The 24,795-nt window shown below is 44.8% G+C and overlaps 1 protein-coding gene across 2 annotated transcripts in view; it reads right to left on the reverse strand.

Annotated features, from left to right (window-relative positions):
- LOC147730598 (ferroportin-like) overlaps positions 1-24,795 on the reverse strand; it is a 91,254-nt gene that overhangs the window by 42,813 nt on the left and 23,646 nt on the right. Inside the window, exons 2-6 of one of the 2 annotated variants that reach the window (XM_086955355.1) lie at positions 22,467-22,534; positions 21,560-21,719; positions 21,328-21,443; positions 15,802-15,928; positions 13,624-13,869 (exon numbers count right to left, since the gene is read on the reverse strand). In XM_086955355.1, the coding sequence (XP_086811481.1) occupies positions 13,624-13,869; positions 15,802-15,928; positions 21,328-21,443; positions 21,560-21,719; positions 22,467-22,534 (717 nt within the window). The remainder of the gene's footprint in view (positions 1-13,623; positions 13,870-15,801; positions 15,929-21,327; positions 21,444-21,559; positions 21,720-22,466; positions 22,535-24,795) is intronic. The other variant, XM_086955356.1, reaches the window with a different exon arrangement.

Consider the following 24,795-nt stretch of genomic DNA (forward strand, 5'->3'; position numbering starts at 1 on the left):
ACATCGTTCAATTTTGTGGGTCTTTTCTACCTAGTTGCAGTTTTTGTTGTTTATACCTACATGCAGTTTGTGGTGGAAACAGGTAGGAAACCCATGGGTGAACCCAGAAAATGAATACAGCAAAGGGTCATTTCTATAGATTGCTCATGACTTTCTCAAATAAACTAATCATTTAAGTGGAAAAAAAATATAAAATTATTTAGAAAAGTAGAAATGGGTGACGTTTTCATCTGTAATATTTTGTCCCAATAGTTGATTCATAAAAGTAACATATCCGTCTGGCTAGATATATATATAGAGTGCTTGCTGATAGTCCTAAAACAAGCCATACCCTCTGCCAACAATAGAACAATAGCAATATTGTTTTTTGCATTGTGTTCTGACTATATTACAATTCATATGGTCAAATCTAATAAAAGAAAAATGGGTGTGAAGGACATCTTCAGCTTTCTTCAAATGTGTCCAAGATACAGACTGGGAATAGTGATTAGTGGTACAAAACTGTTTTGGAGTTACCCATGATATCATGTAATTCAGATGGCATTTTACAAAATGTGTTCTTTTTTGCACTCTCGCTTACATTTGAAAGTCAAAAATGTAGAGAAGTCTACTAAAAAAAAAGTTGCACTATTCTATGTTTCACGCTTCTTCCAATAAAGGCGGTATCCCAGTAGTGGGTGGTCTGTTCTGTGACAGACTCCAAATATGGAGACATCTCATTTTTGCCATGAAAAATGAAACATGTTGGCAATGTGGGTAGCTGTGGCATTTGGGCTTGTGTTCAGCCGCCAACTATGGAAACCTACCAAGCCCAGATATTTCTGAAAACTAAATAACCAGGGATCTCCAGGGGGTGTAACTTGCAATAATTCTACTACGTTTGCTTACCCAGAATGCCTTTAAAACCTGAACCATTTGTTAAAGTCTAGCTTTTTTCTAGTATTAGTTGCTTAATTTGAGCCCGGGCTTGGCCACCACTCAGGTGAACCTAACAAACAGATATTTCTAAAAACTATTCACCTAGGGAAGTTGAGGCTGGTGTGATTTATGTTGATGTCACTACCACTTCTTACCCATAATGCCCTGCAAACTGGGGGTTTGCAGAATTTGTGCAATTTGGTTTCGCATAACTGCACAACATTTGGGTAAAATTATGCAAAGTTACATGTAATTATGCAAAATGTAAAGCTGGCATTTCACACAAAAATATAGTGCAAAAAAAGGCATTGAGAATAGCCACTCAAGCTCTGTGTTCATGTCATTCTCTTGTGTTTGCGGTACATTTTTATAGAGAATGGCACATTCATGCTAATGTTTTTACTTTGGACGCCATGTAATTACAGGATGCAGCATATTAGGGTCATTTGGGGAATTTTGCCTAAGAGTAGCATGAAATTACCAATATTTTATTAATTATGCTGCTTAATGCAAAATCTGGCCCGGGCCTACTGCAAAACTCAAACTTTTGCTAAAATAAGACAGTGGGATATCTTTTTTTTTCTCCGAGAAATGGGTGAATGATGGGTGGCCCCCTCCGCCCTTGCTGGCTCCCATTTGGTTTTGTGGGTGCCAGAGTACCCACCCGGCTCCCTGGCCATCACCCATGCTGGTTGCTGACGGGAGCAAGCCACAAGTATCCTCCCGCCCTGCAGGAGCAGATTTTATACTCTGCTACTGCAATAGGAGCAAACATTTTTCCCTGCCCAGACTTATGCACAGGGAAAAACAGCAAATTTAAAACAGCAAATGTTTGCTCGTGCCCAGTGAAAGCCATAACTACAGCCCCAGATGAAATAAATACATAAAATGGGGGAGGGGGCTGTACTGCGGCTCATGGAGGTAGGCTGCGTGCCCTCCTCCTCCACAAAAATACATTGGCCCAAGAGAATGAATTCCCCGGGGCTGAAGTATGACTCAAGGGAGGGGAAACCACATGCCCACCTTCCTAAAAATTAATGCCCCCCACCCTTTCAGCCCTGGTCCACCCAATGGTGCGATTAATAAAGAAAATGTGGGACCCCGCCAAATTTGTTCGGACCATGGTTCCATCGAAACAAAAATGTAATTTGTGTGTAGTTTCCCTGGCCCCCCACCAGGGCTAGAGGGCAGGGTATCCTTACTAAGTTCCAATGTTTTTTTTGTCTTTTTCAGGACACAGGTGTTGAGTTCCTAAGTCCTAAATTGGATTCCACACATCTTTGTTTATGTGTTTCCTGCCAATCAGATTTTACCTTTTGATCTGTCGGCTCCGTGGAGGCGCAATAGAGTGAAATATACATACATTTTGAACCTTAATTTCTTCAAAAATCCTAAACAGATTTACACCATATCACAAAATGAACCCTTTCTGAATAAATATCTAGCTTTCTGCCAATTTTGGTGTCATTCCGTTCAGCTTTTTTTGAGGAATTGCTGCTCAATTTTACGATGGAAAATTGAAAGGAGAAAACACATTTTAGAACCTCTGCTTTTTCTCAGCCCCCGGTTGGCAGATCCCGACGACATTTTCCAAGAAATTGCTGAGGTGAATGAGACTTTTTTGGGAAAGTTTTGTGAGGATTCGTCAAACAACGACAATGTTATAAGCTAACCAAAAATATCAATTTCCTATGGAAACGTGATACTAATTACAAATATCCAGTGGCGAATTCCACTCACCCTTGCCTTGAAGTCTGTGGCATCTAAAACAGAAGTTCTACTACAATCTACAATATGATTCTGTGGGCAGCAATTTTAGTTATGAGATCGCAGTCTCCAGAGCTGAGTCAATGGACCTTGTAGAATTTTATGAGACTTTAATTACCAGAAACACATATTACAAACGGAATATCAAATGGAACATAGGCACCTCTTAAACGCTCATTTTCAGGCACACAAAGGGGTCAATTCCAATTTGGGGAAAAAAGCGTCCGTCCTTATCGTATCCGGAGCGCTCGCCGTACAAATCGGACACGTCTGTCCGAATTGCGTAGTACGATACGTTTCCCGTCAATCCGTCCGAATCGTCGCGAACCGTATGAATTGCAAGGCTGAAACCGTACGACGCGGATCGGCACAGGGAACTGTACGATCTGTAACCATGCCGTACGACCCGACTAGTACGATCCGGACCGAGGGATGAGGACGCGATTCGTACGGTCCACGTCAGGTAAGGGCAATTCATGCGGAAAAGCACACAATCACATACACACCATACAGTCCGTACACCCCATGATCGTGGGGTACGGTGCGTACACCTGCGATCATGGGGTGTACGCACCGTACCCCTGCGATCACAGGGTGTACGCACCGTACACCCAGCGAACATGGGGTACGGTCAGTACACCCCATGATCGCGGGATACGTGCATACCCCCCATGTTTGCGGGGGTATGCACCGTACCCCTTCGATCATGGGGTGTACGCACCATACCCGGGAGGGCTGTACCGTACCTATTTTGAGGCGAACTCTGCTTTTACTGCAGTTTTCAGCTCCCATAGGAAAAGGGTCATACGGTGCGTACCCGACACGGATCGTACTTGCTGGGTCGGGAAAACCTGTGTTGAAACGTTCAAACGTCGCTTGCTGCGTGTTCCGGTGGCGATTCGTACAGGAATACGAGTCGTATGGTTCCTGGTACGATTCGTACGGGGAGCTGCATTGGGAGGGAATCTTAATATATCGTACGTACGGGGGACGTTGCAGGGTATGATTCGTACGCGAGAAACGCTCCGAACGGCTATTCGGAGCGGTTTTTCCTGAATTGGAATCGCCCCCATAATGTGTTGGAATCTATCAGAAGCTTATTCTTTAAGTGTCAGAAGGTCACACACTCGGGATAGAAGTCCTGGGACTCTCAAACAGGAAGTACTGCTTTAAGTCAGGTTTTGGGACTGCACACAGTCCACAGACTCAAATTAAACAAATAATGCTGTTAGGTAATACATATGGATTTGGGAAAACACAAAAGGGAGAAATACAAATAAACTGTCAGGGTTTAATGTACCTTTTAATTTACATTAAAGCGGAGATAGTTATAAGGGGATCATGTTGAAACAAAGAAATGTTTCACTTTAAAATCAGAAGTCTCCTATCAGAATTTGGAGAATTTGCATGTTGTGGATTTGCAGCTACAAATGCCATTACTTTCTGAGGAGAAACCACCTAAACGTCCCTAGAATTCCTGATACTAAGGAGAATAATTCTGTAGTGGAGATAGTAGGAAAGGGAGTACAGTGATTAGAAAAACTCGTTTGTAATTATTTGGAGTTTCTTTTCAGTACCCTAGGACGTAAAGAAATATAATGGCACACTTGTCACGTTTACTTTTGCCCAAACCCTCAGTTTGATAAATACAGTTTTGACACTTGCAAAAAGACTAGGCATATCAATGCTAAACAGGAAAGTGTTTAGTGTACAATGGGAGTGACCGCAGGGCAAAGCCATGCACACGTCTTCTAGTGTGGCTACCTGCAGAGGTGCACAACTTTAGGCGCACTGGTTTTAGCCATCCGCAGTGGGGTTGGCCAGAGAGATTAGCGATCAGTCAGGCAATACTCTCAACATCCCAAACAGCCTTCTCTATGGCCACCCCTCTCCTCATGCTGCCTACAACTGTGTAAATCAATGATCGGTCACAGGGCCTTCTTTAAGCCAATCCATGTGCAGCTTTGCGGGCGGGTGGGTGGGCGGGTCTGCTCTGCTCTTGGAGCAGGGGATTAGTGGTTTACCCACTCCTAAGTGCGCAATGATTGTTTGGACGGCCCCCTGGGGCCACCCAAACCAGTCATGCTTACTTTCCTTGTTTTTCATGCAGGCTGCATTACAGCCTGGGTGCAGAGCATGAACAGGCCCCCATTCCATGGTTGAGCGTCGAACAGGATGCTCAAAATCAATCACAATGCTGCATTGCAGCGTTGTGATTGGTCAGGGGAGCCTGGGTGCCTACCAATCACAATTCTGCATTGCAGCGCTGTTACTGGTCAGTGGGACCTGGCTGTGCTTCCTGTTCCTCAAGGAAAGCAGGAGCAGAGACACAAGTTAATTTGTTTTTTATTATGTGCATCCTCGTGTGACTCCCCTGTGCGCCTGCCCCCACCCCACTACCCACGAACCATGCTGGCCACCACTGGCTGAAGCCCTCAATGGATTCCTGAGGGCCATAAACCCAGAAAACAGTGCACAGCCCTATGGGAAACAAGCATTGGCATGGCCAATAGGTCTCGCTTCTGGAACCTCATAAGTATTTAGTTATGCAGCACAATATCCTTGGTGCAACAACATCAACTGTTGCATGGTTAAACACTTATAAGGTCCCAAAGGCGAAACCTATTGGCAATGCCAATGCTTGTTTTTATAGCTCTGTGGGACAGGCAGCTGGCTGGTCCTTACTATGCTAGATTGCCGCCCAGTGTAGACGAGGGTCTGTGCCCTCCCTCCAGAAAGCAGTGGTGGTGGTGTGACACTCTGGGGGGTGGTAAGGAAAGGGGCTGCAGGCCTGGGGTGGGTCCAGTCCGGGGCAGTGCTTGTTAGTGTATTGCCGTGCTGGACTTGTGGTAAGGAAATGGGCTCCAGGCCTGGTGGTGGTATGCAGTGTCCTATGCGGTGCAGTGTTTTAGCCTAGCATCGGGGTTGCTGAGGCTTTTCCGAGTCAGGGAGGTGCAAGCACGACTGTGTGCAAAGAATTGTGCAATACACAGTGCTGGTTGAGGGAAGACCGATCATGAGACCGATTGAAGGAGTGTGGGGGGTGAAAGGAGCAGAGGGATGGCTACAACTATTCACATTGACTGACGGCTTGAAATCGTTGTGTAGCCGGAGGGGCACTGTGTAGGCTCCTGGCCTCAGCATAATTTCTGAGGGCCACCCTCCGCGTAGTACATGCCTAAAAGCAGGCATGCAGCGCTGCGTGCCAGTCCTCACCCCAGGCCAGGCCGCAAGTGAGATTCTGCTTCCAGATACACTTGTGTGAAAAGGAAGGTATTTGTTATGCGAGAGCACTCCCTGCCTGGGCAGGTTCCCAGAGCTGTGCAGGTGTCCATAGGACCTTCTGGGGCGCATGCAGACTAAAAAGACGGTGGGAGGCCCGTGATGCTACAGACGGTGGAGGAAAGGGGTCTACTAGTAAATCTTTATTTCGAAGAATAAAAATTCCTCATAAAAGCACATTGCATAAAATTTCATTACATTTCATTACATTTCATTACATTTCATTCCTGAACTTTTCATGTTAAAAACAACAATAGAGAAGAGAGGATATGATTCACGGGGCAGGTATAATTTTAAAACACTAATTCATTTCTTGTATTCCTCAATCTTACTGCTACTTTTAAAAAGCTTAAAATGGCACATAGGGTGTGGGGATCAGTGGCTTTCTGTAAAAACAACAATGCAGTTCTTGCTTGGCGGAATTTCTGTTTCTTTAAAATGTCTACCAAAAACAATCGTCTGGGGTTACTATAAAATGAACATAAAAGTACAAAATGAAGGGTGTCCTGCGGAGACCTATTGTCGCAGCCGCAGGCACCCTTCTGCTCAATTGATACGGTAAAACCAGCAGGGTAAGCTAAAATATTTGGTAACCAATTGAGCCTAAAACGGCACATTAAAAACCGATCATTTTGGCTATACATAAGAAACAGATATGATTCCATTCCCACTCCATTTCTTACAAGGTCATAGGCTGCTAGTGATTTCTTTGCCAGGCCACAACTTCTTCTGTCAGCGACATATTTTTCTAAAAGCAATTTTTTTTACCTTCATTTTACAACTATTTACAATCAAGGAGGGATCATTAAAAAGCTGGCCCTGGTCAATACTTGTTAAAGAGTCTTTCACATATTTCAACCAGGGGATTTGTAGGGCCTTGTCTCTTTGTAAGCAGTCTGTAATTATTTCCCTGGTCAGAGTTGCCTCCGGGTTAGTCCAAGTTCTCATCCATGCCATAATTGGCCTTAGTTTAACAATATCAGAAATATATGGCATCCCTAATTCATCATGGGCAATTTCAGCAGGGATGGCTTGCGGGACTTTTAAGATTCTCCGAAAGAATTTATCTTCATGCTGTTGAAGTTGCTTACAGTCCCTAAAGCCCCATATCTCAGAACCATACAAGGCCTTAGCTGTACTGATTGAGGCATATAATGCCATTATCTGTTCTGGGCACCAGCGTCCCAATCTACGGGCAAAGCTCAAAATAGCCCCATTTGAGGACACAAGCTTGGTGCAATGGGCCTCAAGCAGGTGATTAAATAACATGTCCCCATCCATTAGCAGCCCTAAGTAGGGGAAGGTCTTTACTTTGCCCAGAGTCTGTGACCCAATTTTAAACACACTCTTGTTAGTAGGTTTTTTACCGGCCACCATGACAAAGGATTTTGTTAGGTTGACAGACAAGTCCAAGTCCCCCATGAACTTAGCGAATCCGTCCACCAGGAGTTGCAAAGCCCTTGGGGCCCTGGCCAGCAGAACCGCGTCATCCGCGTACAATAGTACTGGGACATGACGCGGTCCTACTTTGGGGGAATCAACTTCTAGGGCGATGAGGGCACTCTCTAGGGCATTAATGTAAAGGGAGAAAAGAAAAGGGGCTAATATGCACCCTTGTCTTACTCCCCCTGAACATAAAAATTGATCAGTTTGCCCCCTGTCTGGACTGAAACGAACCTTGGCCGTGGTGTTCCAGTGCAGCTCTTTCAGTATATTGATCAGCCCCTCTTCTATCCCTAGGTTATGCATCATGGTCCATAGTTTAGACCTATTGACATTGTCAAAGGCCGCGGCTAGGTCCATGAATGCCATATAGACCGTGCCCCTGCCTGCTTTCGTATACTTAGCTGTCAAAAGATACAAATTTAGGCGCTGGTCACTTGTCGATCTACCCTCCCTAAACCCGTATTGTATTTCTGTCAAGATTTGATGTTCCGCCGTCCACTCCATAAGCCTGTTCAAAATCACTACTGGAGGTCTACTAGACCTCCAGTGTGGGGACCTTCGGGCACACATCAGCTCCTGGACACACACTCCTCACATGCACCATATATAGGGAGACATACAAGGGGCAAAGTGGGAGCCGCTGACAGCTGTAGACTGCGTAGCGGGTATCGGGGTCCATGCCGGGCACAGCACAAGCTGTCTTGTCAGCCAGGGAGTGCAGCCTTTAATGCAGATGGTCTGCCAGAAGGCATCTGTACCGGCTAAGGTGGTCCAGTCAGTGGCTGCAGACTGCCAGGCGCGGGAGGCCCTCCAAACCCGGTTTCACTTGCACTTGTGAGGACCCTGGGGGACTCTTTGTTGACTAAATGGAGAAGCCCTAGCAGAACCAAGCAGTACCAGCTGCACCTGCTTATATAATGGATGTTCTCGTGATCCTCCTATGTGAGGCCATGACGCACTCACAAAGTTACCTTGTGTCTCCGTGCAAATCGCTTCTGAAGTAGCTGTCCGGGAATGGAAGGAGGGAAAAGCTACATGGGAAGCAAACAACAAAAGACCAGGAGTTGCACTGCGCTGTGCAGAGCGTGACGCCCATCTCTGCTCCTTAAAGATACATTAAAGCCGCACAGTTTCAAAAAGGAGCATGTAAAATCTTAAACAATTAACAACAGATGCTTCTGAAGTGGGAAACATGAGGTGTTGATGGAAGGCACATGGAAATTAAGGGGACTGGGTCCGGAGGCAGCGTCATGCACCTACAAGTGGCAAGGAGTCGGCAGAAAGAACAACCTTTGAAATCTGACCAGAAACAGATCACAGCGCAAACGTTAAAGCGATGCAGAGTGAGCGAGCAGCGGAGGGCGCTTACTGGATGCCTGTAGACCCTGAGGGCAGTGGAACCGGCCAGAAGTCCATGTACAGCGTTTACCTTGCAGGGGCGAGCAGTGGCAAGCGAGATGATTGCAAATAGATGGCACTGCTGCTCGCTCCTGCAAGGTAAACGCTGTACATGCACAAGAACGCATTGGAAACAGTGCAGTACATGTATGTATGTATGTATGTATGTATGTATGTATGTATTTGTAATCTTTTATAGCGCGTGTCTGTCACCCCACGGGTATCCTGGCGCTTTGACTGTACATGCACGCGTTTCCAAGTAAGTACATAGGGATTCCAAGAGGTCACTCCAAAGCAGCGCTTGCGTGCTGCGTAGGCGAGACCTAAAAACAGGGTTCTTTTATTCGGAGACCTTTTGCTTGTCTTCGGCTCCTCCCCACATTGGCAGGGGGATCAGGGGAAATGTTCCCTGCCCCTTTTTATAGTCCCTATCATAAATGTTCCTCTAGGGTCCAATCAATAAGATTGATCGGACCAAGGGATACTGTACCATTGGAGAAAAGGGTTCCCCAGCTAATGGATTTAATTTCTTTTCCAAAATATGGGTCTGTGAACACTGAATAGCCGAGGACCAAGGACTGTCTGTGAAATATCAGTCAATATATAAAAAAGAATAATCCTTTGAAGCCATGCAAAACTTTCTGTACTACAAATATCTGAAAACCTATCCTATCTCCTGTTAGCTTTGTTTTAAAATAATTTGGGTATCATCTATGTAAGAAATTGGGTTATAGGTTGGGGGTGTGAAGCCCTGGACAAGCAACTACCATGTTCCTTGCCTGGGTAAACCATAAAAATCACTAAATTAACCTTTGTGTAACACTCTGGTAGCTTGGTACAAAAGCAGTCAGGCTTACTTAGAGGCACTGTGTAAAGTATTTATGCAGGACACAAACCAATTCAATCAGTAGAACTGGAAAAATGCTATTTTAAAATCACAAAGTGCCACTCACAGGGATCTGGTCATGCTAGAAAGATACAGGGTCGAGGTTAGTATAGCTGAAAGGTTACCATCTAAAAGTTGCTGTCTAAAGAGTCAGGAACTTCAGGATTTCACCTTTTCTTGTAGTGGTGTGCACTGTGATGCCAGCCAAGGGTCCAGGAACAGGGGAAGCACCTCTTAGGAATCAGTGACTCACTCTAGTAGAGGCCAGCAGGGCCCAAGCAGGTCCAGGCAGGTACAGTTGCAGCAGGTCAGTGGACTAGTTGCAGGGAGGTATCTGGAGCTTGTTGTGTCCCTTGTGTCCCTGTAGCTCAGAACAGGAGGTCAGCCAACTAACCCTTGGAGTCACTCTGATAGCCTGGGATGAAGGGAGCAGGTTCAGTATTTCTTCGCAGAGAGCAGGGCAGGCCACAAGCAGCAGGGGAGTCATCTGGGGAACAAGGCAAGCCTCAAGCAGCTGGGCAGTTCTTTAAGGAACAAGGCAACTCTCATGCGGAGGGGCAGTCCTCTGGTAGCAGCAGGGAAGTCCTCTGAGAAACAAGGCAGGCCTCAAGCAGCAGGGCTTTCCACTGGGAAACAAGGCAGGCCTCAAGCATCGGGGCAGTCCTCTGGGGAATAAGCAGTCCCTATTCTGTAATGATCAGAGGTCCACAAGTGTACTGAAGAGTGGCTCACGAGGTCCAATATTTATACCGGCTACAATCTTTTGAAGTAGGAGAATTTTCTAGACTACACCAACATCTGTTTCTCTAATGTTCCTCCCTTTCCCTGTGAAGGCTTAACAAAGTCTAGGATCACAAAAGGATAGTGTTAGGTTTCTTTCTGTGTGCTGGTGGCATGCCTATTGACATATTTATGGTGTAGGGAACAGCGGTGCCTGACCACCCTATCCCGCCAACAACTAGACCCCCATTGTTCACTGTCTCTACCAAATACGTATTCGGATAGGAATAACAGCCCCAGACAGCTCGAAACGCCTAGAATTCCTTAGTAACTTTTCAGCAGGAAAATACAAACTTTCTAAAAGTCTAATTGTCAAAATTGTAATCCAAAATCTGACTTTATCATTTATGAGGATTTTAAATAAAAATAAATTTTTTAATCCAAACATGAAATTTCTACCCATTCCCATGCAACAGTTAGCACTGATTAAATGTAATAAGGTAACCCAATGTTATCCTATGAGAGAGGTAGACCTTACAGTAGCGAAAAAAGAATTTACATGTTTTTCACTAACAGGACATTTAAAATTAACAACACATGCCCTGATTTTTAAATGCAATGCACCCTGCCCTACGGGCTGTTTAGGGCCTAACTTATGGGGTGACTTACTTGTATTAAAAAGAAGATTTAAGTCTGGCAAAAGGTTTATTTTGCCAGGTTGAATTGGTAGTTTAAAACTGAGAAATGCTGCAATGGCATACCTAAAATATATTTTTAAAGTGCTACTTTAGTGGGTGCCACAATGAGTATAGCAGGCCCACTAGTAGCATTTACTTTGCAGGCCCTGGGTACATGTAGCATTATTTTACTAGGGACTTACAAGTAAATTAAATGTGCCAATTGGGAGTAAGCCAATTTCACCATGTTCAAAGGTGAGAGCACAGGGCCTTTAGCACTGGATAATAGTGGAAAAGTGTAGAGAGTACTACTGCCAGGAAAAATGAAATTTAGAAAACAGGCCTGGTGAAGGCAAAAGGTTTGGGGGTGACCCTGAGAGATGGCTAGGTCAAACAATCTGTTTAAAGAAATAAGTTAAACGCAAAGGACTGAATATGGTAGACCAACAGGATAATACATAGATTGAACAGCAGTTGGGAAAAAATAATAAAGTCTTAGGGAACATGACAAACACTGGGTTCAACAAATGACGTGAAAGGAAGAGGTGGGTTCTAAAATGACCTCTTTTAAAGAAAGTTCGAGAACCATAGGAAAGCTAAATCCTCTCTCCCCAGACACGATGGTCCGTAGAAATTTGTGATTTATGGTGTCAAAAGTCATCCGAGCATCTGGTAAAATTAAAGCAGCTGAGATGTTGGAGGCAGCACAGCAGAAAAGATAATCCAAAGCTGCCAAGATGGTACTGGGTGCCATGGGTGAAGAAGACCCTTCTGGGAAGTTATTAAAAAATTATTAGCCTTCACAAACTTGGACAGCTGGATAAAAAAAGATTTCACCAGCAGCTTAGCCAAAAAAGGCAGTTCGGAAATCGATCAATAGTTGACCAGGATGCGGGTCAATAGAAGCATTTTTCAATAAGGGAGTGGCTCAGGTCAATTTTAAAGGTCCAGGCACCATGTTAGTAGATTGCATTAATAATCGCTCTTGGTCTTTTGGAATCTAACAGCCAATATTTCTTATGCATCTTAAGTGATAATCGGTTCCAAGGGGAACTGGATGATTTTCTGGAAAAAACTACTGGAGCGAACTCAGTGTGTGGAAGTGTGTCGAAACATCAAGAAGGCCAGGAAGAATACATGGGTGAAAACAAAGTGTTGTGCTCGTAGCAAACAAACTTGATTGGCAGAAGTCTTACCTACAAATATATCTGCAAAATGAATGCACTTGTCTATTGAGATTGATAAATCAACTTGATTAGGAGAATCTTTCAATTCGTTGATCACAAAAAAATGCTTCTGGTAAATTCAGAGGAGTAAAGACTTTATGGAAGCAGAATAAATATTTTTCTTTCCCAATTACTTTCCTATAAAAGTGGTTACATTTTTCTATCTTCTATGTTCACTGCAGGGAGATAATCTGTATGTCAACAACTTTCTATGGCTTGCAGCGAGTTCTTCAGTTACGGCAGCCGGGCCATGACGGAACCGCTCCGTCATCAGCACAGCCCAACCGCAGCTGATCACGGAGCGGTTCCGTCATCAGCATCGAAGTAGTTAAAGTCTTTCGTAAGTGTTATCGTTAACCCTGGGCGTAGTGGGCGTAGTGGGGCTTCGCGGAGCTATGTGAAGTGGGCGAGAATCTACGCCCACCTCCGCACTCCGCGTAGCCCCACTACGCACCGCAGGCCTCCCTCCCGCCCTCCCTAAATACTTTAAATTAAAAGTGTAAAACAATTAAAAGGCACTTACCTTGCCCGCCGGTGCCCGCCGCTGCCCGCCGCGTCCCTGTGGCTCGCTATCTTCATTGCTGCCATCTTGTTTACTAATGCGCATGCGCGGGCGGCTGCGCATGCGCATTTTTTCGTGAGAAATGCGCATGCGCGGCCGCCCGCGCATGCGCATTAGTAAACAAGACGGCAGAATGAAGATAGCGAGCCCCGGGGACGCGGCGGGCAGCGGCGGGCAAGGTAAGTGCCTTTTAATTATTTTACACTTTTAATTTAAAGTATTTAGGGAGGGCGGGAGGGAGGCGGTTGGCGGCCAGCTACGCTCCGTCTGCGGAGCGTGCGTAGTGCCGCCTGGCTACGCCCGCTACGCAAAATGCGGAGTAGACGGCACTACGCACACTCCGTGCACGGAGCGTAGCTGGCCGCCCACCCCTAGTTATCGTCCTCTGATGATGCCAGGCATACACAGCTCATCATCCCTCATCATGCCTCCTGGTTTTACACTTTGGCCCAGAATTGTGGTGCAGGCCCTTGCTAGTGTTTACTGTCCTCTGTTGGGGATCGGAACCCTTGTGAAGGTGCTTGAAAAAGGGGAATAACACTTTTAAAAAACACATGACTTCAAGAACTTAGCAGGTCACTACATTATAATAGAACAATCATCAAAAATGCATAAGACCCTGTACCAAAAATGCAGCACTCTTAACGTATTGTACACATATTTTGGATGAAATGATGGGCAAATCTTGCGCAAACGCCATGATCATGAAACATATCTTACATTGGTCAATATCTACAATACCTTTCTTTTCATTTAGTTGTTGCATTTCCTGTTCATCTCCTTTCTGGCCACCTTTGATCGCTAAGGCTGGAGTCTTCTGGTAAACATTCCAAAGTATCAGGTACTCTAGACCCATTGAAAGAATGTTCCAACCAGCAATGAATCCACAGCCAGTCACCAGGGAGCCAAATGTAATTATCTGTCCAACTGCTAATGGGGATAGTATATTGGTCACTTGGTCAATTCTTCTCATGGTAGCATTCATTGCTAGAAAATAATTCAGGAAAGTAATGAAGCAAAATACTGCTGTTGTAAACACATTTGCAATGAAATTCCTTTGAAAATTCCTCCTATTTGATACCAAATATTATCCTAATGTTACCAACTGGATTGATGTCACACGTATGACATAGGTAGGTGCAAGGGCAAGAGAGGTGTGCACAAAATACAGCGGTGACCAAAAAGGGCAGGTTGTTTTGTTGACAGTTTAAAATGTGTGGTATAGGCAGGGACCATTATTGGCCATATTCTGGCATCCTGGTCCATCATTCAACCTGAGAGTATTAACCATGAGACACCAGCAACCACTACCATGCACTTTTGTACCTGGCACATAAAGGTGAACGCTGCTGAGTGAACTGCTCAATCAAAAGCCAGCTCCTAGCATAGTGTATTAATTATTAAAGGAACAATTAACAATCTGATGATGGGTAATTCATGAAAATGTGAAACAAAAGTGTTCATTGTTGAATCCTCTCCCATCCAAATCCGTCGCTGTACATGATGATACCAATGGCAAGTACAGCCTGAGTAGCTATGAAACACTTCTATGTGCAAGTGGCTTGGCTCTGAAATACATTGCCAATATATGTTCACATCCAATGCAAACTCCTAAAGTTTTGGTGGGTATTTAAGAACTTGGGGCATATTAATAAGCCCCTTAACGCTGCATTATCGGCACTTTTCTGCCGATAACGCTGCAATATCTGCATCGCCCTATTATGAAGGCAGCGTTATGTCAATTAACGTGGCTTTAACGCTGCCTTGGTAATAGGGTCCCTTTCACGATAAACTCATTGTGAAAGGGGGCGTGCAATGGGTGTTGCGGTTGGCGTTCCACCGCAGCACCCATTCACTTTGACGCTCCCACCTACTATCAAGCTTGGTGATAATAGGTGGCAGGGTCAAATTTAAGAACAGGTCAGACCTGTTCTTAAGGTGGCAAAACGAGGAGAAATGCTTCATTTCTCCTCGTTTTTTGCTTTTTCCATGTGTGCTGCCTTGTGCAGCACACATGGAAAAAGCAAAATGCCAAGGTTTGTTTTTGTACAGGGAGGTGTCCCTTCCTGGTCGTAAACCAACCTCTTTTTAAAAGGCCATTTTGTAGCTTACATGTGTGCTGCATAAAGCAGCACACATATAAGTTACAAAATGGCTTTTCAGCTTTGTTTATATGCAGGAAGGAACTCCTTCCTGTACATAAGCAAACCTTCCCTGCCTGCGCTGGCGTTAAGTTGTAAAACTTATCGCCATCGCAGGGGGAAACGCTAGGCTGCACCATATCCTTGGTAATATGGTGCAGCCTAGCGTTTCCGAAGTGGAAAAGAGAGGCGTTAAGCCGTTAAGCGGCTAACAGGTCTCTTCGCCACTTTGTTGCTAACATGCCCCTTAGTTGTTTGATCTGTAGAGACAACCCCCTCAGTAGCATCACCCAACCCTAGGAAGCACCAGGACAGTTATAGCACTTTATAAAAGTTGTTTAAATGGTTGATGTGAAGGCAGCAACTTGAGTGTATGGTGTATACTTTGTCAGAAGCATCTAGTCATATCTAGCCTTTATCTGTAATGGATGTATCGACATACCCATACACATAAACAGGGTGAGCAGTTATACTATCTTCTAACAAGGCAAATGATGCCAGAATGTTCTCCCTAAACTGTTCTTGAAAACAATATGAGAAGCACTTTCTGGGTCCATGTTACAAAGTTTAACACAGGACAAATGTTTTAAACAAAGATCCAATCCAAGGGATTACTGCCCAAACCACCATTTCCTTATCCAAGGTTTAATGTTGTCTTGCGCAACTTGTGAAACTATGGATGTTCATTTATATTCCTCGGCAAAAAAAGAGTGCCTTTTGATATAGCAGTGAAGCCAAGTGAAGCATGTACAGACCATTTACATCAGAGCACTCTTACCTGCCAAACAGGTTCGATTTTCACCAGCGACCACCACGATCCAGTCTCGCTGTATTGTGATGGATGTCGCAGTACTGGCTAGGGTAGCAATGGTCCCAATAGTGATAACCACTAGGTAGCAAATCGTCTGGATTTAGAAGGCACAGAAATGTATTATAAATATAAATGGTCAATGACAGGTGCTGTCAAACAAGTGGATTTAAGATTTTTCACATATTTTAATAACGTGCAGTATGTCATGTGCAGGAATAAAAATATTAAATTGTTCCATGGTTGGACAGTGATAGCAGAGACATCTTGGTGGCCTAGATTGGTTGTCAAATTTCACAAATGACCAGTCAGATTTCTTTTGATTTTGTGCAGATCACATACATCTCCTCATGCTTTGCACAAATCATACAATTTGACTGAACTGGTCATTCCTTTACCAGCGTATGTGGATAAACATAAAGGGATGTGTGTAGTGGGGGCTAGCATAAATAAATTGTGGTTGGGCGTGCTGGCGCCCATCTCATCATAGTGCGGAGCGGGAGCACGAGCGGTTGTTGTGTTTACTCTTTGTTGTCGCGACCTTCCTCGCGCGGTTCCTTTGCCGCGTGCCCTTGCCCATGGTGCTATGACGTTTCTCCATTCCACTATAGAACCTTGGGCGAGGGTGGCAGTTGAGGGGCAGTTGGAGGACTACTCAGACAAATCCCAGCGCACTTTAAGACCACCACTCCAACCACTATCAAATCCATGTACGCCATGGAGTAGATTAGGAATAGACATTTGTGGCCCTATTTGGGAAAATGGTGAGCAGGTTTTCCTTATTGTTCTGGTGGATCATTTCTCCAAATGGCCAGAGATAGAAATGGTACACAGTGCTGATGCTAAAGCTATCATTAAGGTCATCAAGGTCTTAAAAACCGTGTTCTTAAGGGAAAGATTACCCAAATGTTATTATCAACGGTCCACAATTAATTTCTGATACTTTAAAAAATGTATCACTGACAAAGGCCTTTTTCACAAAACTACCTCCCTGTACAACCCAGCTGGTAATTAATGGTGCACTAGGGAGATTTAACTGCGTTGTGAAAGGTGTTGTACAACTTGCTAATCATAACAACCTCTCATAGAGGAAGGAATTAACTCATAACTTATGAGCTTTCCATGTCACACCCTGTGAATCTACTGGTTCTAGTCCATTTGTGTTATTAAGAGGCAGAATTCCTATCACCAAAGACACTATTGGGTGGTTAACTCCTAAGAAGGTGGACTGGTCCATGGAAACAGTCAATAGCAGAATTTCACACGCTCAACAAACATGTAAAAATTATTACGACTCCAAACTTGCCTGCAAACATGTCAACATTCACGTAGGCGAGTGGGTCAGAGTCAAAAGTAGTGGCTGTGTTAGAAAAGCACTTAGCCGTTATTACCCTGCACAGGGTGAGGTTACTCCCTCGAGCGATCTGGAGGAAGGCACTAGTGGTAGCTCCAACCTGGAGGAGAGTTTCACCAGACTCAGTGACCCTATTGTATTTTCAAAAGATGACCTCATTCCTGACATCTCCGCTGGGGAAACTATTGTTAGCACTCCACGTGACTCCATCACTTGTAGTGCTGATGAAACTCCTCAGGCTGGAACTTCTGACATGACACAAGATGGCTCACCCCCTCAGGGTTCCCATGCTGGTGGAGCCATTATCAAGGAACCTACCATTAGTAGACATGGCAGAGACATAACTCTACCAGAAAAATGACAAGATTTTGTATGTGACTAACTTTTTTTCCCTCCAGCATTTGTGGCTGATTTTGCTATTATTGTTTTGTGTCTTCTCACTCCCTTTTTCTTCATTTTCCCCCTTCCTTCCCGTTCCTCGCTTATTTCTCAAATTTCTGTAAATGAGGAGATGTGTTGTATTTACTCTGGGTTGTCCTCGTGACCTTCCTCGGGCTGTTCCTTTGCCTGTGCCCTCACCCATGGTACTATGACGTTTCTCCGTTCCACTATAGAACCTTGGGCGAGGGTGGCAGTTGAGGGGCAGTTGGAGGACTACTGCTGTCACTACCAGATGCCTCTCGCTGTCAGGGCTTTCCTCTGAATAAAAGCTACTTCACTTACCTTCACTTGTGTTGTAGTCTTTACACCGGTGCAGCACTTCTCTGCCGGGATCTTGGTTGTCCACTAACAGGAAAGAGAAGGACTTCCCTTCCTGCTCAGTGGAACACGATCCAACCAATCCTGGAGCTGCCCTCATCAATTTGAGAGGGACAGTAGCTCCAGTATTGGTTGGAGCACGCTAACCCAGAGCTCATTTTGAGGCCTGGTGCCTGTGCCAGCAATCTTCAGGCTATTTTACAGCCTTTGGATTACTGTGTCTACAGTGTGCATGCTGGCCTGGCCATCGGAAGGCGCCCTGCCAATTCGACATGCGCTCTGTAGATCAATGCTAGCATCCTGCATCTGCGGGATTCAGCTGCACCCCAACCCTTGAGCTGTACACTGCATAAGCCGGTGCTGTGGCAAATAAATAAAATGACAATGTCATGCTATTTTATTTATTTGTGCTTGCTTGCTGCGATCACAGCTGGCGGGGCGACGCTTCTCTGCTCTTGAGAAGGAGCTGCACCTGGATGAGCGATTCTTCTGTCACAGCCATAATACCCATTCAAAGCAGGCACACCTTGTGGAAGTCTCCACATGTTTCTACAGGATGGTCTGCCTTTGCTTATCAGTGTGATGAGTACAGTTAATAGACGACATTTCTGGGCCTTTTTATCAGTCTGATGAGTACAACAAATGGATATTTCTGGGCTCTTGTATCAGTGTGATGAGTGCATCTAATGCACTAGCTGGGCTCTTCTATCAGTGTGAGGAGTGCAGCCAATAGACATTTCTGGACATTTCTATCAGGGGGATGAGTACAGTCAGTGGACATTTCAAGGCCCTCGAATCAGTGTGATGAGTGCAGCCAATGGATATTTCTGGCTTCTTGTAACAATGTGGTGAATGCTGCCAATGGACACTTCTCGGCACTTGTATCAGTGTGCTGAGTAGAGTCAATGGACATTCCTGCATACTTCTATCAGTGTAAAGAGCTCAGTCACTGGACATTTCTCTGCACTTCTATCAGTGACGAGCATAACCAATGGATATTTCTACATTTCTGGGCACTTCTACCAGTATGATGAGTAGAGTCAATGGACATTTCTGGAATCTTTTATCAGTGTGATCAAAACAAGAAATGGGCATTCTGGGTCCTTCCACCAGTGTGATGAGTGCAGTCAAGGGACATTTCAGTGCATTTGCATAAGTGTGTAGAGTACTGTCACTGAGCTTGTATGGGCACTTCTGTCGATGTATCAGCGTGATCAGTGCAGCCAGTAGGCATTCATAGGACCTTTGTATCAGTGTGATGGGTATAGTCAATAGACATCCCTGGGCCCTTGTATCAGTGTGATTAGTGTAGCCAATTGAAATATCTGGGATCTTGAATCATTTTGATGATTCCAGTTAATGGACTCTTGTATCAGAGTGATCAATGCAGCTAGTTGAAATTCATAGGCCTTTGTATCAGTGTAATGTGTACAATCAATGGACATTTTCTGGGCACGTCTACCAGTGTGATCAGCACAGCCAATCAGAGGGATAAGTACAGTCAATGGACATTTTGAGGCTCTGGTATAAGTGTGAGGAGTACCGTCAATGGACATTTCTGGGCACATGTATCAGTGTGATTAGTACACCGGAAGGCCATCCCAAGACTTTTCTATCATTGTGGTGAATACAGCCAATTAAAATGTCTGGGCTCGTGCATAAGTGTGATTAAAACAGGCAATGGACAATCTGAGCCTTTCAATCAATGTAAAAAGCAGAGCCAATGGGCATTTATGGGCCATTCTATAAGCACGATGAGTACAATCAATTGACATGTCTGGGCCCTTGAGTCAGTGTGATGAGCACAGCCAATGGACATTTCTGGGTCTTCTATCAGCATGGGAAGTACAGTCTGTTGACATTGTAGGGCCCTTCTAGCAGCATGATGAGGTCTATGAACCTTTTTTGTCTCACCGTCTGCCAAAGGCCAGGTTCTTTAGCTACACCTTTGCAGCACAAAAAAAACATATCTTAATTACACTGTAACTGGTGACTTTATGGCATATTGATCAACTTAGGTAAAATGGCATAGGAAACCATTTATCAGAAATCACACACCCTAACTTTAGCAGAGGTGTCAAATTTAACAACAGTGATATTTTTTCTGGATTTTAGAAGGATCGTTTCTTTCACACATGAGAATCTTTTTGCTGGATTCCCAATGCAGTCAGAGGCTCCTGGGCTTTAACTATGGCATCTGGAATGGTTTATCATTTGTGCTCAGGGACTACTATATTACTAGATCCCAGAATGAATGGCTTAGTTCTTGCATTTAGTATTTGACTTTCAAGATAGCGAGTCACATAAGTCAAAGCTTACACAAGTAGATGATGAAGATTGGACACTTGAAACACAGATAATGGCATAATGGCAGTCAAAATTGATACCTTCTACTTTACTTTAGAAAAGGCAGCACTTAAATATAGATAAGGATAAAAAAAAACTGCACATAAAACAGCGACCAGTTAGGACATCAAGCAGCCTTTCCGGCTGGAGATATGAGCCAAAACATTATTTTAGCACTCTGAACTGGTCCGATGCGTGCAAACTCGGAACGTGCATTGTTTACCTGCACAATTTTCATAGGTTTTTAACTGATTTGCACTGCATTTTACCTGGTGTAAACTGTGGTGGCAAAAACCAGCAGGGTTGACTATTAGAGCATTATTCTAAAGTGATGGAAGGACCTGACCGAGCAGTCAGCCAGAACTGTTCCCGTTGGACCAGGGCCAGGACTGATTTGCATATGGATGGGTCCAAACTTGAGATGATATGGTGAACAAAATAACAATAGACCGGGACACAGCCCCAAGTAATTACCAGTGGCTGACATTAGTTCAAGCATTCTATCCATCACTTTTTTTATATACTGACTCCTCAAGTGGGATGGGTATGCCCAGATATGGGTCCTGTGCTCATTCCCACTGGAACCAAGCTATGCCTGGCTGATGTACCTTACTCAGGCTGAAACTGGTCCTGAATTGCTTGTGTTCCGGTTCAGGAAGAAGCTGGCCTAGAAGTTCAGACGACCTACGTTTATTGGAGAAGGGTCAAGACTAATTTGCATATGGCTGGGTCCAAACGAGGATGGCACAGCGAGCAAAATAACTATGTACTTTGATGCGTCCCGAGAAATTATCAGTGGCTGAGATTAATCTGAGCATCCCATCCGTTACTTTTTTGTATACTTCAGTGTTCAGTTTGAAGGCGCCATTTTATGCCCCACTAAATTAGACTTAATCACACAAGACCTTTTGTGAATTTTTCCCATAAGGTACTATGCTACAGGTTAAAGTTAACGTTCCATTTATTTAAACCAAAAAATACACAAAATTACTGCAATTGATATGTAAACAAAAGCAAGTTGAAACGTTCATGCTTACAAGAGGCCATCCATGATACAGGGATATCAGTTCCGTCTTATAATGGAAGATGACGATCAGCGTGGCAGCACAAAAGGCAACTGAGGCGTTCTGAACAATCAAAGACGTCTGTGCCACTGTTTGAGAGTCCAAAGGCAAGTGGATAAGTCAACATTTTGAATAAAAAGCTCTCTTGAAGCCTCATCCCCCATTTTAAGTATCAAGAGTGAATAATCATATGTTGGATTGGTACCTTTCAGTCTTGCATTCTTGTCCACCCAGTCTCCAATAAGGGCCCCGAAAACAAGCACAGACCCTGCAACCACAAGCCCGTAGACAGCTGTTAATAGTAGGCTATGTCCATAGAGTTCCACCAGAAAGACTGAGACTGCAAAGTGCCACATTCGATCTCCCTTAAATGACAAGATTGGTGATAATAGGTTATTGAAGCGTCTCGCCAATAAATACAGCACATTGGGTTAAAAATCGGTACACTAAAAGTGATTTGCATAATCCAAGAAATGGAGGGGGGGTGAGGCGCTAGTGGTATAGGCAGACAAAGAAATGTATAAAAGGGGTATTCTGATGGGTACACATTGCAAGCCACGTGCTCCTGGTAGAAAACAGGGCAAGACAGATAGCATGCAGAAACGACCTATGTGGGACTGTTCTAAACAGCCCAGATGTGTGCCCCGCTGAGTAAGGCATGCCTCAGTGTTGTAGCTGCCTCATGATTAAGGTGGTTGTTTAGTGCCCTCGTAAATATTTGCAGGGAAGTCAATGCCCTTAGTTCAAGTGGGAGACTGTTCCACAGCAGGGGTGCCAGGTGGGAAACGACCTGACTCACCAAGACTCTTTGTGGAGGTCATTAGTGCACTGCACGAGAGCATATGGATAGGTGGGAGCATAAAGCTAGGGGCTGGACAATTTGGATGTTCTAAGTCATGTGCCAATTTAATAATGAACCAGAGGAGCACTTCCATCATTGTGTTTTTGAGGTACATACAAGAATGCAAATTCTGCTATTGGCCTTACATGCCAGTTGTAAAGTGGTTTAAGATATAAAAGAAGTGGGCATACCTCAGTGTTGGTCAGTATTGCTTAAACATGGTTCAAACACCTGTGAATGATTGCAGCAGGCAGACACATATTTCACTCACCCAAGTAGACAGAGCATGTCCCAGGTAAAGCAAGAACTTTGCAGATCCAAAGGGATTGGCGAACCATACTGCAATGGAAAGAAAGAACAGAGATGGTTACATTGGCCACGCCTTTTATTTGGATGTTCATATTTTAAAGGGGACACACCCTCAGTATGCGCTCATGAAAACAAATCATTTGTAGACTATATACTGCCATACATTTACTGTTTATGATATCTTGAACACGCTCACGTTGTAGTAACCAGACAGCCCACGCCTGTGAATCCCCTGCTGGAAACAAAGCACAGTAAATGTTTACCAACCCTGCACCTAGAACCAGATTCGCAATACGAGCTCTTGCACGTCCGTGTTATTCTATCTGGGACAAACAGTGTGAGTGTGTGAAATTATGCTGTGGGCTTATTCTAGACCACTTTGAAATCACAAAAGTTAATAGCGCATAACTTGAAAACGACCGACTGCCCAGGGCTAGCGCAGTGGTGTCACAGGTTGTAGCTGATCTGCCTGTGGAATGGCAAGTAAGCAATATACACAGAACTAACATGCTATTTTAGGCCAAACGGAGACCGGTGGTGTTATACCTGGAGAGGGTGTGTTTGGGGGGGGTTTCGCTTGTACCTCTCTCAACCCAAGTTGGAAGGGGCTGGCTCTCTTTCCGTGATGTTGTGGTGATGGGCCAGCAGAGCACCAATAAGTTGAAGAGAGGGTAATGTGGGCATCTGGAACTCAGCTAATGCATCAGAAACAATGTGATGTGAGTGTACTGCAGGGGCTTGCTATGACCTCCCTCTGATGGGGACAATGGGAGGTAGGTGAGACATGCGTTTAAAAGGCATTGCAATATGAGGCGAGGTGCTTAGAGCCCGGGTAATGTCGCAATATTATGCTTCTCTGTACTCGTTTGGAGCAGGTTTTCTGTGCTTTACAATACTGATCCTCATTGGAATGTTCATATTTCCCTGACATGCCAATAAAATATTTTGAGAGAAAAACTCACAAAATTCACTCCCTGCTGGGCTTAGTTTGCATCTGGAAACTATTGACAGCGGCAGGACAGTAGTATTACAAAGATGTCCAGGAGTCCAAGATAGATTACGTAGATTTTTGCAGGTATAACAAGGACGTATTAGTTTTTGGTGTTATCAGTGTATCATGAGAGTATCTCATGTTTATTTCTTCCAAAACTGAATAGCTATCTGATATGATGATTATATTCTTTATGACCCATATATGAGGACAATTCATTGTCCCATGTACAGATGACGCCTTCAGGCATCCATAACTGTTGTTAGTTCAACAACTAAACTGGCAACCAGGAGCTGCTGATTTAGTCTTTTTGAGTGGAGGGCGATCTTGGTATCTCATTGTCCCTCTACAGCTCCTATTGTTTAGTGAGTGTGCTGATTTGCTGCCTGATCGGGGAGTTGGCAAATGTGGGTTGAGGAAGGGTGTATTGCAAGGGGATCCTCATTAGTCCTTAAAGGAGCCAGGAGCAGATTCCACAGGGGTTTCTTTTTACTTTGACAGACGCACATCTGGACATCACAGCTGGCTTTTAATAGCTGGCAACTTGCGGTAGTTTTAAGACTGGGTAATACAAGTCTGATGTGTATGGTTGCATAAGAAAGTGCATAATATTAGTTTCCTGTAAAAGTCTGATGCCTTAAAGTACATTCCAGAACTCCTTTAGTCTGAATTGAAGTGAACTTCAAGATGTCAAGATGGCCGCCGGGTAGGAGCTCTTGGTAAAGGCTCCAAGTGCTGGGGATCCCATTTGTTGGTTTTTATCCCCGTTAGCTCCCAGCTGCATCTCCACCATCTTGAGCAAAGCAACACAAAAGTAACAGGATTTACAAGTAACTGGATCTTAACAAGTAACTGGATTTGAACAGTATCTTCCTTACCTGCATGGCAGAGGACGAAACCTGCTGAGGATCCCCGACCTGCCTGGAGGCTGTGCTTCGCAGGAGAAGAACGAGTCACCCCCACATTCCTCTTCGGACCCTGGGCTCCCCCTGGCCAGATGCGGAGCATGATACGGATGCCTGATGCCTGGAGCCCGCTGTGGACGACTGGTGGACCGAGCGGAGTCAGTGGTTGCTTGCGAGTCGAACTGTGGCAGTCCACCGGAGGTGCCCGACCCGCCTGTAAACACCACCGCTAGCGCCGGACATCGTGGAAGTGGACCCGGACTTGGATCACTGCTGGCGCCTGAAGTACGACGGCACTGCGGAGTGGTCCTGCCCGCCTGTAATCACTGCAAAAGACCCCCGGTGTCCCGCTCACGTTGGGAGTTGTGCACCCTGTGCCGCCCGCTTAGCTCTGT

The sequence above is a fragment of the Lissotriton vulgaris genome, chromosome 2_1, assembly GCF_964263255.1.
Source record: "Lissotriton vulgaris chromosome 2_1, aLisVul1.2, whole genome shotgun sequence".
NCBI classification, from domain to species: domain Eukaryota; kingdom Metazoa; phylum Chordata; class Amphibia; order Caudata; family Salamandridae; genus Lissotriton; species Lissotriton vulgaris.